Here is a 15,381-nt window from a genome sequence, read left to right as displayed (position 1 = left end):
GTGTTTGCTGACACAATCTCCTCGCGGTCTCAACCGATGGCAGTGAGAATTTCCAATGACTCGCTCAGTGAGGAGGTGACCTCGCACCCACAGGTGGTGTTAATCTGCCTTCCTCTTGCGAGTTGCCTGTCTTGAGGCGCCTTCCCGCTTACGGTCCTTTTTTTTGTTGTATATCTCAGCTGCAGTCCCGAGTCAAAAAAGAGCCTCTGGCATTTAACCAAGTTGCTGTCGGATTGGAGCTGGGTCTCAATGACTCGCCTTCAAGGGATCAATTACCAGCCTGGGTTATTTGTGAGGGTATTAGTGACAGCTTTCTGCTAGAGATTGGCTTTGCAGTAGCTGGCTGCCAAACAGCCAGGACTTGGAGTTCTTGATGTATTTCAGATATGGGGAAGGCAGATTTAAAATTTTTGTTACATTTCATGCAACGTGGGAGTCGATCGCTGGCAAGCGTTTGTTGCCCATCCCAAATAGTCTCAGAGGGCGGGTAAGAGTCAACCATGTTGCTGTGGTCTGGAGTCACATGGGGGCCAGAACGGGTAAGGATGACAAATTTCTTCCCCCAAAGGGTATTACTGAGCCAGCCGGGTTTCTGTAGATGTTCGTTTCATGGTTCCCTTCCTGAGATTGATTTCACTTCCAGATTTACTTAAATTCCACCAGTTGCCATGATGGGATTTGGACCTGTGCCCCCTCGGGAATTTGCCCGGACCCCTTGATTACCTGCCCAGTAACATTACCACTGTGCCACCATCTTCCCCATTGGGGGGGGGGGGGGGGCACGTTTTGGACACTAAGGGGGGGCACCCAACGTTTTGGACACTAAGGGGGGGCACCCAATGTTTTGGACACTAAGGGGGGGCACCCAACGTTTTGGACACTAAGGGGGGGGCACCCAATGTTTTGGACACTAAGGGGCAATTTATCATGGCCAATCCACCTAACCTGCACGTCTGTGGACTGTGGGAGGAAACCGGAGCACCCGGAGGAAACCCACACACACACGGGGAGAACGGGCAGACTCCGCACAGACAGTGACCTAAGCTGGGAATCGAACCTGGGACCCTGGCGCTGTGAAGCAACACTCCTAACCACTCTGCTACCGTACGTTTGAAGAGCATCTCAGAGGTTTCGGTGCCAGAAACCACTGGCTGACTGAGAGAGGGCTGGCACGGTGGTTAGCACCGCTGGTCACAGCGCCAGAGGCCCGGGTTCAATTCCGGCCTTGGGTGACTGTCTGTGCGGCGTTTACACTTTCTCCCCGTGTCTGCGGGGGTTTCCCCCGGGTGCTCCGGTTTCGTCCCACAGTCCAAAGACGCGCAGGTTAGGCGTATTGACCATGCTAAATTGCCCTCAGTGTCCAAAAGGTTAGGTGGGGTTACGGGGGTAGGGCCGGGGAGTGGGCCAAAGTGAGGGTGCTCTTTCAGAGGATCGGTGCAGACCCGAAGGGCCGAATGGCCTCCTTTTGCACTGTAGGGATACTATGATACTATGAGAACGGAACTGTCCTTAAAAATAACCTTTGCCAACCAAATGTCAATACCCTTTAACGATAAAAACAGAAAAGTCCGCAGAATCTCAGCAAGCCTTGCAGCAGCTTAACAAAGTTAATGTTTCGAGTCTGTATGACTCTTCTTCAGAGCTCTGAGCATTTCCAGCATTTTCTGTTTCATTCAGCATTCCAGCAACCGCGGTATTTTGTTCTTCTTCCTTTTGAAGACTATTTGCCACCTTTGACAAATTGTAACTGGCTCTAAAGCAGCCTTTGCTGGTGAACCTGTGAATCAGTGTGTGAGGTGACTCATTCAGGAACGATGTGAGAGAGATATTCTTCCCCAGGTATCTGAGAGGAACAAAGAACAAAGAAAAGTACTTCACAGGAACAGGCCCTTCAGCCCTACAAGCCTGTGCCGGCCATGCTGCCCGTCTAACCTAAAACCTCGTACACTTCCGAGCTCCGTATCCCTCTATTCCCATCCTAAACATGTATTTGTCAAGATGCCCCTTAAACGTCACTATCGTCCCTGCTTCCATCACCTCTTCCGGCAACGGGTTCCAGGTATTCACTACCCTGTGTGTAAAAAAATTCCCTCTCACATCTCCTCTAAACCTTGCCCCTTGCACCTTAAACTTATGCTCCTTGTTGATTGACTGTTCCACTCTGGGAAAACGCTTCTGATGATGGGGTGCTGCAGGACTAAGGAGAAGGAGTGGGGTTTTAAGGCTTTGGACAAGAGATGCATGGGCAATTGTGAGGAAGAACTCTTTTCAGGCAGTGAGCTGTCTTGAAATGCGCTGCCACGAGGCTGCTGGTAGGGGAGGTGATCGGCCATTTCAAAAATAAATTGGATAGACACTCGAGGGAAATAAACTCGCTGTGGGGGATAGTGCGGAGAAATGGGACTGACAGGAATGGCCGCCTTCTCCAGCAACTGAGTGGGACTAATTGGAGAGCTCTTTCTGATGGTTCGTACAGGCATCTTCTGCTGTATCAGCGAAAAACCAAAACCTGATGATCCTTTGTTCAAAGGCCAGCGTTGTGTCATAGCGCCGTTAAACACGGCTAATTAGCTTCTCTGTTTGAGCAGGTGCTCAGTGATTTTGAAATCAGAGGGCGGACGTGCAGACTCGATGGGCCGAATGGCCGCCTTCTGCACTGTACGTTCTATATCTATATCTATTGATCTCTCTCCAAAGGCAGTAATTGATCACGTTTCTGGTGTTCAAAACGATGAAGGGTTTATAATACGGTGGAACTTTCTAACCCAGTTAGCCGAAAATAAACAGGCAGCTTTCACTGGGGGAGGAACGGACCCCAGAGCACCAGGTTCTGGGGCTGACCGTCTCCCAAGTGGCCTTGACTGGGCGGATGCCCAGTGCTTCGTACGAAGAGGGTTGGTGTTGGATGGCAGATGGGACTTCCTGCCCAGGTACATCAGTAGAAGGAGAACCTGCAATGCACTTTTAACAATGGAGCAAGATTTCAGAAACAAAATATGGGAAAAGGCCGAGGATTAAGATGAAGCTTTTTCAGAGGGTTAGTATAGGCACAGTGGCGAATGGCCTTTTGTGTTGCTCAGACCGTAGAATCTTAGATCCATAGTCAGAGTGTCAGCGTGGAGGTCACAGGGAGGTTAAGCAGATGGAAAGAAGCTGGGAAGTTGAGGAGAAAGTAGAGCTCACGGTCTAATAAAGAAAAGAGCCTTGGGATGTCCCATCACTAAATTGCTGCTACTGTGTCAGGGTGCAAGACCCAATTTTGAACACAGCAGCCTCCCACAGACAGACAAATGACCGGTTCATCTGTTTTCGGAGTTTAAAAAAATTAATTCAAAGGATCTATTCTTCGCTGGCGAGGCCTGCATTTATTGCTGAACCCGAATTGCCCTTGAGAAGGTGGTGGTGAGCTGCCTTCTTGATCTGCACCAGCCCACGTGGTGTCGGCGCACCCACTGTGCTGTTGTTTGAAGGAATATATTTGGTCAGCATTCTGAGACAAATCCCTGATCTTCCAATAGTAGGGTCTTTCAAACCATCCAGCGGTAGTTCAGCGAGCTGACCTTCAACCTCCGGGTTTGAAGGTTATAAGTTCAAGCCCCACGACAGAATCTTGCCAGGCGTTCCACATTGCAATACTGCGCGAGTGCTGCAACTATCAGTGGTGCTGTCAGTCGGATGCGACGTTAAATGGCGGCTCTCTCTGGTAGACATGGAGGGCCCCGTGGCGCTGTTTCGAAGAGGATCAGGGAAGCGCTCCCCATTGTTCTCTCGAATATTTCCTCCCACCTCAACCAGCATCCCGGAAATAGCTGAGGTGCTTGTGGGAGCTCGCTGTGCGCAATTAGGTTGCTGCGATCCCCATGCTGCAACAGTGACGGCTCTTTGAAACTCTTTCATTGGCGATAAAGCTCTTTGGGGTGTTTCGTGGTTGGGAAGGTGCTATATAAATTCAGGTCTCCTGGATTTTCCGGCCCCGCCGAAGGCAGGTTCGCCGGCTGACGAGCAATGCAGAAGGCCATTGACCTCGGCAGGGCCGGAAGATCCTGTTGGCAGCCAATGGCAAACCGCATTGGGCGGGGTCGGGGGGGGGGTGTTTGATGAGCGGGGCATGGGGAAAATGCCAGCTTTTATCTACAAAATAGGAAAGAATTAAAGTTGCAAACCTAGATAAGTGGAGGAAAGGGCTTGACCAAAAGGCTCTGGGATTTGATGTCAATTTGAAGCCACTTTCCTCACCTCGCTCTGACTCACTCACTCACATTGGTTCTGTTTCAGCAATGCTGTCATCTCTCAGGAGATCGGTGGGATTGCCTCAGAAATGGAGGTGGGGAACTGATTGAGAGGTCTACGTATGTCTGACAGCCAAGGTACATGGGGGAGAGGGGGTGAGGAAGGGAGGGGGGTGTGGGGGGTAGCGTTTCTTGTAAGATCAGCAGGCGTTAACTTTGACGACTGTATATGTTCCAGCACACTGCCTCCCAATCCAGTTAGCTTGTGTGAGCACAAGTGAGCTAAAATGGCTTGCAAGGGGGGGGCGGGGTGGGGGGGGGGGGGGGGCTTGGAGCAGGGTGACCAACTCGCATGACACAAAATAAAGGGGTGGGGGTGATGTTTGGTGACTCCCAGGATCAGTCTCCCACAGGCTATCTTGACAAATCAGGGCCCGTTATAGGACACAGAGCAAACAGTCAAAAGAAGAGGCGCAATGTAATGAGACGCAGTTGACGTGGGACCCGAAGGGAACATGCCAAATTTCGGCAGAATTTTCAGGCTGTGAGAGAGGAACCCACCTGGCAAAGGCGCTATAGAAATGCAAGGCTTTGGGCTCGATTCGACCAAAGGATTTCCAACGGCCACGCTACGACCAAAAGGCAGCTCGCTGTGGCGCAGCGTAGCCAATACAAGCCGGGAGACCCCACCTCCGAGACCTACCCCGCTCGCATCGCCTTGTGAGATCCAAGGTGATCTTGCGAGACGTTGTGATGCAAATCCCACCCTTCATGGGCGGGATCACTTTTTGGCAAATCTGCATATTAGAGCGAGACAGCTAGTCTCACTGTAATGTCCAGATTCCCGAGGTAGCTGAGACTTTGGGATTCATCCCCTTTGCCTTGGAGACCTTGAGTGAGTGCTGTTTGATACTGGCCTCCACAAATAAGGATCAGAAAGAACGGGAGTGGGGGGGGGGGGGGGGGGGTTGCACGGGGGCCTCGGAGCAAAAATCGGGCCAAACATGGCGGCCAGATTACTTGCTACACTGAGTAATTCCGGGGAGCGGAGCTCCTCAGTGTAGCAAGCGGGGCTATGTGTGTTCTTGGCCGCACATTCCCCGCTGAGGGCACTTATTTAATGTGGGTAGTGTTTTATTCCCATTTAATTGAATAGCGTCCTAAGTGTCATTTTGGCGGGATGTTTCCCATCAGCTCTTTGGGTGAGATCCACGCAGCCCTGCTGGGGAGCCCAGGGAATCCGGCGAATGCAAATTTAAATGAGCCAATGGCTTATTTAAATATGCTGATCTGGATCTTGCAAAGTGAGGGCGAGATCTGGGTGGCGACGTCTCGCGAGGTTCAGTTGAACCTCACAAAACATTTTGAGTGTTGTGAATCTTGCAAGAGGCCTCTTGTCACGACACCAAGTCGGGCTCGCCGACGCCGGGAAGCCACGCCCTTTACCTCGAAATGGGAAGGAATTACCACCTTTTTGTTTTAGCCCTTTGATGGCTGAGTGGGTACAGACGAACATACAAGTTAGAAGCAGTAGTCGGCCTCTCGAGCCTGCCATTCAATATGATCGTGGCGCTGATGGGATTGTCTTCAGGCTCCACTTCCACTGCCTTTTGTGGAAGAAAGTTCCAGAGACTCCTGATCCTCTGAGCGAAAGAAATTCTCCTCATCTCTGCCTTAAATGGGTGATCCCTTATTTTGTAACAGAGACCAGGCATAACTTCGCTGTGACCACAACGTGCGGCTTTCGAAAAGAAAACAGAGCTGGGGGGGGGGGGGGGGGGTGTAGGAAATCTGCTTTGGTGATAATTTGGGCTAAATACATGGCCGGCAACTTGGAGGGGGAAAAAAAAAGTGAGACAAAAAAAAAATCAACTTTGCCCAATTTGCATTTGAGTTTTAATTGACAGCTGATTCCGTTCGGGACATGAATCACTTAAAACAGCAAGCTCAGAAAATTACCGCTGTCAAATAAAACAAAACAGCAGCAATTAACTGTGGCAATTAAATGCAGTCATTGACTCTGGTAATTAAGTGGTGTGCCTGCCTGGCTCTGGATTAGCGAAAGTGGAGTGATTTGCGACAACGGAAGGACAAATGGCCCACTTTTTAACCCATTCAAAGCCCATCACTTGAACAGAGTTAAGCTCCCCCCACAAAAAAAGGAGTGTAAAATGGACTGAGATTGCTGAGACATGTCTCTGCCTGTGTGGCTTTGGTGAATAGACAGGCAAGGACTCATGAATTCTTCATGAGTGTGGCTGGGTGGGAGCTGGAATGAGGAGGAACATCCTCTAGCTCGCAAGAGCACAACCCCCCCCCCCCCCCCCTCTCCAATGTGGCTGTCAGCTGAAGTGCTTTAAAAAAAATAATCTTTATTGTCACAAGTAGGCTTACATTAGCACTGCAATAATGTTACTGTGGAAATCCCTGAGTCGCCACATTCCGGCGCCTGTTCGGGTACACAGAGGGAGAATTCAGAATGTCCAAATTACCTGACAGCACGTCTTTCGGGATTTGTGGGAGGAAACCGGAGCACCCGGAGGAAACCGGAGCACCTAGAGGAAACCCACACAGACACAGGGAGAACGTGCAGACTCCGCACAGACAGTGACCCAAGCCGGGAACCGAACCTGCGACCCTGGCGCTGTGAAGCCACAGTGATAACCACTGTGCTACCGAGCCGTCCTACGACTCCGACTCTTGTTCTGGAAGAAACTTCTGCCGGGGACTCCCAGAGATGAGGAAGAGGGCGGGAGAAATGGAAGTGAGTCTTCATTTACTCCTCGGGGTGAAGAAGGGAAGGCATTGATTTGAGATGACAAGCTGGGAGAGTCACTTACTGGGTATGGTGGTTGGGGGGGGGGGGGGGGGGGGGTGAGGGGGGCGAGGCAGGAGGAGAGTTGACAGAGCCATGATAGTCTGAGCTCGCTTTGAACAGTTTTAATGGGGCTGTTACCAAGATTTGCAGGCAGCCAGGAGAGGAGCTGCGGCAGTCCCTGTAGTTGGGGGGGGGGGGGGGGGGGGAGAGAGAGAGAGAGAGAGAGGGAGCTGCTATCTTCTGGATCGACAAGGTTACAGAGCTGCTCCTGTCACAGCAACAAGCCTGCTGCAGGTGGGGTCTGCCCAAAAACAGGTGCTGGTGCCTAAGGAGAGTCGCGTGGGGATATCTGGCTGCATCATGTGGAACTGGACAACTGAAAGATAGGGCAGAGAAAGAAAACAAGAACTAATTTCCAGACAGCGTTATGGATTTCTAACTTAATAGTCAAAAAAGGATTTCCTTCCCTCGCCTTGGAGTCTGTGGGATTTTAAAAAAAGCCCAGTGATGGAAAGTACAAGTGACGTGAGTGTAAAAACTCACACACACGGAGGAGAGTGGACTTGAATTGAGGTGGTTATCCTGGTCTCCTATGTGTCGGTTCGCAATGCAAGCGATGGACTGGTCTGCGATGTGAGTAAATGCCTTCATTTGATTGTGCGCTTGTTAACTGTGCGCTAACTGGGCTGGGGCTGAAAGATGTTGAAAGAGCGGAGCTGCTGTTGTTGAAAGGACGGAACTGCTGGATCATTGCAGTGTGGGGCACCCTCCTGGTTCCTGAGATTCCTGTTGTGCTGTCCCACAAGGGCGGGAAGGAGGGGAAGGCGAGGCAGCTGTGTCAGCCTGCCCGACACTTGAAGCTGAATCTTGCCAGCTGGTTAATACTGAGCGATAAAGCATTTCTTTGACACAGAGTGTAATCTGTCATAATTTCTACGCAGCTATTAATTGTGAGCTGTACACGTTTATCAGTGAAATTATCAAAAACATGGATAATTAAGCCTGTATTGTCCCCACTAAGCCTCTGAACTTTTTTTTCTAAATTCAGTTTTTTCCAATTAAGGGGCAATTTAGCGTGGCCAATCCACCTAGCCTGCACATCTTTGGGTTGTGGGGGTGAGACCCACGCAGACACGGGGAGAATGCGCAAACTCCACACGGACAGTGACCCAGGGCCGGGATTCGAACCCGGGTCCTCGGCGCCGTGAGGCAGCAGTGCTAACCACTGCGCCACTGTGCTGCCCACAAGTCTCTGAACTTTAAAGAATCCTCTCTCTCTCCCATCTCTCACTCTCTCTCTCTCTCTCCCATCTCTCTCTCATTCTCTCTCTCTCTCTTTCTCTCTCTCTGTCACATGCTCTGCAAAGTGGAGGAATTCTGCGTGGGGCAGGTTGTACAGAGTTTACCTCCCCCTCACATGTGCTGTTAGGATTGGCGAGACGCTGTTTAAAACCCTGTAGACAGGTGTGCAATTTTCCTGGAGAACAATTGAGCCTCAATGGCAGAGTCAGCGGCGGATTTCTTCAATCTCTCAATGGTGAGGTTCGAGCTGTCGTCGGTTGTCCTGAAATGCTGCGGGTCAGAGGTGATCGGGAGGGACCTGTTTAGTGAATGCTACGAGTTCAGGTATTATTCGCCACAGGGAGAATGGCTCCAAAATAAATAATCGATTAAAATGAAGATGCATCTGAGCTGAGTCTGGTTGGGTTGGGAATAATCACCTCATTAATTGATCACAACGGACTGTCATTAGAGAGTCATTAATGGCTTTTCAGAAAACACACTGGTAAGTCTGCAATCAATGGAGTACTGTGTTAGCTCGTTGGATCAGTAGAATGTGATGTCCTGGCTTCCATTCAAATCACATATGGGCGGGGGAGGGGGAGTGTTTATGGGAGACGGAGAGGGAGGGGTATGGGGAGGGGGAAGGAGTGGGTGATGGAGAGATTTAAGCAGGGTGGGAGGGGGGAGATGGGAGGGGGAAAGAGTGGGGGATGGGAGGTGGAAGGAGGTCTGAGATGGTGAGGGGGAAGGAGTGGAGAATGGGGAGGGGGTCGGAATGGGAGATGGTGAGGGTGGATGAGGAAGGGGTAGGGTGGGAGATGGTGAGGGGGAATGGGGTGGATGGGGAGGGGTAGGGGTGGGAGATGGTGAGGGTGGATGGGGAGGGCTAGGGGTGGGAGATGGTGAAGGTGGATGGAGGGGGGTAGGGGTGGGAGATGGGAAGGAGGTGGCTGATGGGGAAGGTTAACGAGATCAGAGATGGGACGGATGAAAGGGTGGGGTTTGGGGAGGGGGAGAGGTGGGAGATAGGGAGGGATTGAGGTAGATGGGCAGGGGTAGAAAATTGATGGGGCAGAGTGCAGACAAGGGGTGGGTGGATGGAGGGGTTGCGAGGGGGTAAGGAAGGGAATGGGAGGAGAGATGGAGGGGGCCGGAGGTGAAGGAGCGGTTTGAAGAGTGGAGTGGAAAGAGGGAAGGGGATAGTGTAGAGAGGGTAGGGGAGGGGGAGGGAGGAGGGGGAGAGAGAGGGAAGGGTGGGGAGGGACGATGCGTAGTAAAGTGACTAGTTATTTTCCTTTCTGTGATATAATGTAAATGTGTAAAAAATGGCTGTGGATTTCCTCAGACTCATGAAGGTTTCCAATCAGGACCCTGAGTTTTTTATTCAAGGGGTATTGGGTGTCATTGCTGGACCAGCATTTGTTGCCTATCCCGAATTGCCCTTGAAGTCAGCCATACTCTGGAGTCACATGTAGGCCAGGTATGCATGGCAACAGATTTCCTAAAGAGCGTTAGTGAACCAGACGGGTTGTTACGACAATGGTTTCATGGTCATCTTTAGACTCTTCATTCTAGATTTTTATTGAATTCAAATTTCACCATCTGCCGCTGTGGGATTCGAACCCTCGGGTCCCCACAACATTACCCTGGGTTTCTGGATTACGAACCCAGTGACAATGCCACTAAGCCGCCGCTTCCCCTTACACTGAACATATACCACACGGGTAAGTTGTGAGGGAAGAAAGGAGGGAGCACTTACCTACCTATTTGCATTAGTGTAGAACCATTCACAACCTCTGGATTTCCCAAAGCGCTTCACAGCCAATGAAAAGCTTTGGAAAACTACTCACCATTGTAGTGTAGGAAACACAGCAGACAAGTTTAGCACAGTGGGGTAAATAGGTGGCTTGTAAAGCAAACGAAGGCCAGCAGCGTGGGTTCAATTCCCGTACCGGCCTCCCCGAACAGGTGCCGGAATGTGGTGACTCGGGGCTTTTCACAGTAACTTCATTTGAAGTCTACTTGTGACAATAAGCGATTTTCATTTCATTTCAGACAGTTTACGCGCAGCCAGACCTCACGGACAACAATGAGACAATGGTCGAAGGCTAATTAACACCTGCCACCCTGAGGAGAACTCATTTGCTTTTCTTTGGGGTGCAGGTGTGGGATCTTCCTCACCCACCTGAGGGTGCCAGACAGCCCTTTGGTTTCATTGGAAAGACCGGTGGCGGCCGCTGCTCTGTCTGAGGCAAGTTGGTTCACCACAAGCCCCCACGACACAACCTCGCACCTTCTTTGCCCGCAGTGCACATCCCTCCCTCCCCAACTTTTTAATTTCCTTAGACTTAACAAACATTGATGCTGTTCTTCCTTCGCCCAGCCACGCTCTGTTCGATACACGGCATGGAGTGTAGGTGACCTGCACCACGCCAGTGCTTGTCCTGCTCATTGATGGGACGCAGTGTGGGGAGGTTCTTTAGTGGCAACCTGGGAATGGTTCAATCCCGCTCCTCCCCACTCTCCTCCCGCCATTTCCCACTGTCCTTGTGGCTGGGGCCTGGGGCCCTCTGCTCGGTGGTGCAGACACATTATCCGACAATTCATGGGGCCATCCTTAGGACCCAAGTAGCCCAGCATGTTGGCGTCTCCTACAACCACAGAGTCCACCCAACAGATGGAAGAAAGAGGCAGAGACTATTTGTACAGGATGGGTCGGGAACCGGACAGCACAGACTTAAGGCAATGGGCAAAAATGATAGCGGGAGGTGGAAGATTAAGCGGTTTTATGCAGCGAATTCTGGGAAACACCGCAGATTCAATCACAACTTCAAATCGATGAATAGTCAGAAAGGAAAAAGATTTACAGGAGCATGGGGAAAGAGCAGGTTGAGTTGGACTAATTGAATAGTTCTTTCAAAGAGCGAACATAGGAGTGATGAGCTGGACAACCTCCTTTTGAGCTGTCTAATTCTGTAATTCTGTCAGTAATCTTTGGTAAAGGCGAAGAAATGTGAACCTGGGCCTGGAGCTGAGGAAATGCGGATCTTTAACGCATTGTGCCATTTTCCAACGGAGTGTTGGGTAATTATTGCCCCCCCCGAACTCATCTCCAGTGATTGGAATAAGTCACCGTGTCTCTGCGCATGAACATAGCACAGTATCAGGCAGCCATGAGAGGAAGCAATTCTTGGCTTGCCGACCTGGCTTTCTTCCACCTCCGGAGATCGAGCAAGAGGCAGGCTTGGCAGTTGTGAGCTGCTCTCTCTGCTGAAAATACCAGTGGTAACATAAGCAGAGAGGAACGTTTAACCTTCCTCTGTCAGGTTCTTTCACAGAGGCATTCCTTCCATTTGATATATAAATTGACCAATCACTCATAATCTTAGCCCTGGTCACTGGTGCCTGTGCCTGCTGTAATTTACGTCTTAAGAACTTGAAGGCCCTCTCGAAATCATAGAATCATAGAATTTACAGTACAGAAGGAGGCCATTCGGCCCATCGAGTCTGCACCGGCTCTTGGAAAGAGCACCCTACCCAAGCCCACACCCCCACCCTATCCCCATAACCCAGTAACCCCACCCAACACTAAGGGCAATTTTGGACACTAAGGGGCAATTTATCATGGCCAATCCACCTAACCTGCACATCTTTGGACTGTGGGAGGAAACCGGAGCACCCGGAGGAACCCCACGCACACACGGGCAGAACGTGCAGACTCCTCACAGACAGTGACCCAAGCCGGGAATCGAACCTGGAACCCTGGAGCTGGGAAGCAATTGTGCTAACCACTGTGCCACCGTGCTGCCCTATCTCTCCACCTCACTCTTCTCCATGAGAGCACTGTTTAAAGCCTACTTCTTCGACCAAGCTTGGGATGATTTGCCCTACTATCTTCCTGCGTAGCTCGGTGTCAGCTTGATAACCCTCCTGTGAGGCAGCTCGGGGCGTTAAAAGTCACGAAACAAATGCAAGTCGTCATTGTTAAACTTTGTTTGGGGGCGGGGGGGCCGGTTGCTGCCGTTACCAAGCGGTCCTCTCTGGGTTGCTGGATTAACTTTCGCTTCATGATGGAATTCCCAGAAGAGGAGAAGAAAGATCATCAAAGCCCGGGGAGCTGCGGCCGCCTGCTTGTGTCAAACGCAAAGTGTTCTGGTCACTGCGGCCTCTCGAATCTCGCTGGAAACTGGTTTCTTTCATCAAAGATTAAACTGCGTTTCTTCAGCAGAGCCCAGAGGAATGGTTATTACACAGCGAGGACAGTCGCCAGGAGACCACCCGCATTTCCTTCTTGACGCCTGACTGCACCCCCCCCCCTGATACCCACCCATCCACCACTACTGCACCCTCCTCCTACTCATCGTCCTAGTTCCATTTGAGTTCTCTTCATTTTTTTTTCCAAATAGGCCTTTTTTAAAATCGCACTTTCCCTGTATAAGGTTGACGTCTGGAGAATTTTAATAGTTCCCGACTATCTTTTAGTAAAAGCACATCTTCTGTTGTGATATTCATTTCAGACAGCTTAATCTTTGACACGACCTCACGGCCTAGCCTCAAGTCCTTCATGAGGTGAGGTAAAATACAGATGGCCTGTTTAGTGCTTCACCAACCAGGTCGCCTAGCAACAATGCCAGTAATTGAGATACATCTTGATGTCTGATTACATTAATGTTACTTGCAACCACATTTAGTCATCCCCCCCCCCCCCTTTCCATATTAGTCTAATGATAACGATTGATTTTATTTACTGTTTGCGGAGCTGGTTTGCTCGACTGACCTTTAAATGGTGCGCATCTGTTTCAGGGAAGCCATTTAATTGTAACCCGCTAATCCACAAATGTCCTGGTCATTTTTCATGAGGCCAAGAGCACCCTTTGGCGTGTAGCTGGGCCTTTTCGTGTTTGGGTCAAGTGGATTTGGGTGACCCGTGTTCTCTGAGGTGAATGACCCCTTTTATCGGGACTGATGGTTTCCAGAGAGCTATGGGTGACAAGGCTTCTGTTTTGTAAATCTGGGCCTTGACACTCGCAGTTAGTGTGTGGGAGATACTGTTGATGCTCCTAGCCTTGTTCCGTCACTGAGCAGGTGGTTATAGGGTTTGTGTCGCATGATTCTCCACCGTTTCTCACATGGGGTGGCGGGATTTTCCAGCCCCCCCCCCCTTCCCCCGTGGTGTGTTTTGCGGAGGGGGCTTACCACTGGTTGGCAATGGGATCTTCCAGTAGTCCCACCATTGTCAATAGGTTTTCTTATTGTTCACACCCTATGCTGCCAGGGAACCGGATGATTCCGCTGGCGTGAACATCAGGAAGATTTCGGCCCCATCTGTGATGCGGACCATCTACAAGATGTACTGGATCCATTTGCCAAGGCTGCTTTAACAGGACCTTGCAAATCTGTGATGATCGTATATTTTATGTTTCTGAGAGCAATGCAGAGGCGACTTGAATTTCTGAATAAGGTTTATTTACAGTTTATAAAACCTCTGTGACCACAAAATGCTTCCAAGTTTTTCGCAGCTTCTGCGGTGTCTGATTTATTTGCTCTGAGCCCACGTCCAGGCTTACTCAATCAAGCACAGTGAGCATTGATCACTGCATCTCTGCTGCCTTTGTCCTTCTAGGTGGTGGAGGCCGCTGTAGTGTTCAATGGTTCGATTGTTCTGCGTTTGATTATGTGGGTCTGGTCATTGATCAATGCTCACTGTGCTTGGTTGGTTAAGCCTGGGTGTGGGCTCAGAGCTAAGAAAACAGACACCACCGAAGCTGCAAACAGAGGCGTTTAAAATTAGGAAAGGTTTTGATGGGGTGGATACAGAGAGAATGGGCTGGGTTCTCTCGCCCTGCCTGTCGCAAGAACATCACGGGCGAGCCGCGTACAATGGAGAACTCCACTGACCTCGGGCGGGATACTCCGGTCGCCGGGCGGATACGGCTGGAGAATTCCGTGCAATGTTTCTTCCTGTGGGGCAGTGCATAACTACTGGCATCGATATAAGATGGTCACCAAGTAATCCAACCGGGAATTCAGAATAAACTCCATTACAAATGTGAGGTAATACATTTTGGAAGGGCTAATGCAGGTAGGGAATATACAGTGAATGGTAGAACCCTCAGGAGTATTGAAAGTCAAAGAGATCTAGGAGTACAGGTCCACAGATCACTGAAAGGGGCTACACAGGTGGAGAAGGTAGTCAAGAAGGCATACGGCATGCTTGCCTTCATTGGCCGGGGCATTGAGTATAAGAATTGGCAAGTCATGTTGCAGCTGTATAGAACCTTAGTTAGGCCACACTTGGAGTATAGTGTTCAATTCTGGTCGCCACACTACCAGAAGGATGTGGAGGCTTTAGAGAGGGTGCAGAAGAGATTTACCAGAATGTTGCCTGGTATGGAGGGCATAAGCTATGAGGAGCGATTGAATAAACTCGGTTTGTTCTCACTGGAACGAAGGAGGTTGAGGGGCGACCTGATAGAGGTATACAAAATTATGAGGGGCATAGACAGAGTGGATAGTCAGAGGCTTTTCCCCAGGGTAGAGGGGTCAATTACTAGGGGGCATAGGTTTAAGGTGAGAGGGGCAAAGTTTAGAGTAGATGTACGAGGCAAGTTTTTTACGCAGAGGGTAGTGGGTGCCTGGAACTCACTACCGGAGGAGGTAGTGGAGGCAGGGACGATAGGGACATTTAAGGGGCATCTTGACAAATATATGAATAGGATGGGAATAGAAGGATACGGACCCAGGAAGTGTAGAAGATTGTAGTTTAGTCGGGCAGTATGGTCGGCACGGGCTTGGAGGGCCGAAGGGCCTGTTCCTGTGCTGTACATTTCTTTGTTCTTTGTTTGTTTGTATTAGCCAAAGAGTGATGGAAATGTGGGTGCCACAGGGGGTGACTGAGGCGAATAGTTCAGATGCATTCGAAGGAAAGCTTGGAGTCCATGAGGGAGAAGGGAATAGAGGAGTATGATTACAGAGTTAGATCAAGTAAGACGGGAGGCGCAAACAGAGCATAAAAGCCGGCAGAGCCCAACCGGGCCGAATGGCCTGTTT

At 50.4% G+C, this 15,381-nt stretch overlaps 1 protein-coding gene across 2 annotated transcripts in view; it reads left to right on the top strand.

Moving 5' to 3' along the window:
- kif26ba (kinesin family member 26Ba) overlaps window positions 1-15,381 on the top strand; it is a 272,137-nt gene that overhangs the window by 98,287 nt on the left and 158,469 nt on the right. Inside the window, exon 1 of one of the 2 annotated variants that reach the window (XM_072512936.1) lies at window positions 7,413-7,680. The exons of the other annotated variant lie outside the window; for it this stretch is intronic. Coding sequence (XP_072369037.1) covers window positions 7,640-7,680 — 41 coding nt within the window. The 5' untranslated portion in view covers window positions 7,413-7,639. Of the gene's footprint in view, window positions 1-7,412; window positions 7,681-15,381 lie in introns of those variants that run through there. 2 annotated transcript variants of the gene reach the window in all.

The sequence above is a fragment of the Scyliorhinus torazame genome, chromosome 1 (assembly GCF_047496885.1).
Source record: "Scyliorhinus torazame isolate Kashiwa2021f chromosome 1, sScyTor2.1, whole genome shotgun sequence".
NCBI lineage: Eukaryota > Metazoa > Chordata > Chondrichthyes > Carcharhiniformes > Scyliorhinidae > Scyliorhinus > Scyliorhinus torazame.
The sequence above is the reverse complement of the archived record's forward strand: the minus strand, read 5'-3'. Positions and strand labels throughout refer to the sequence as shown.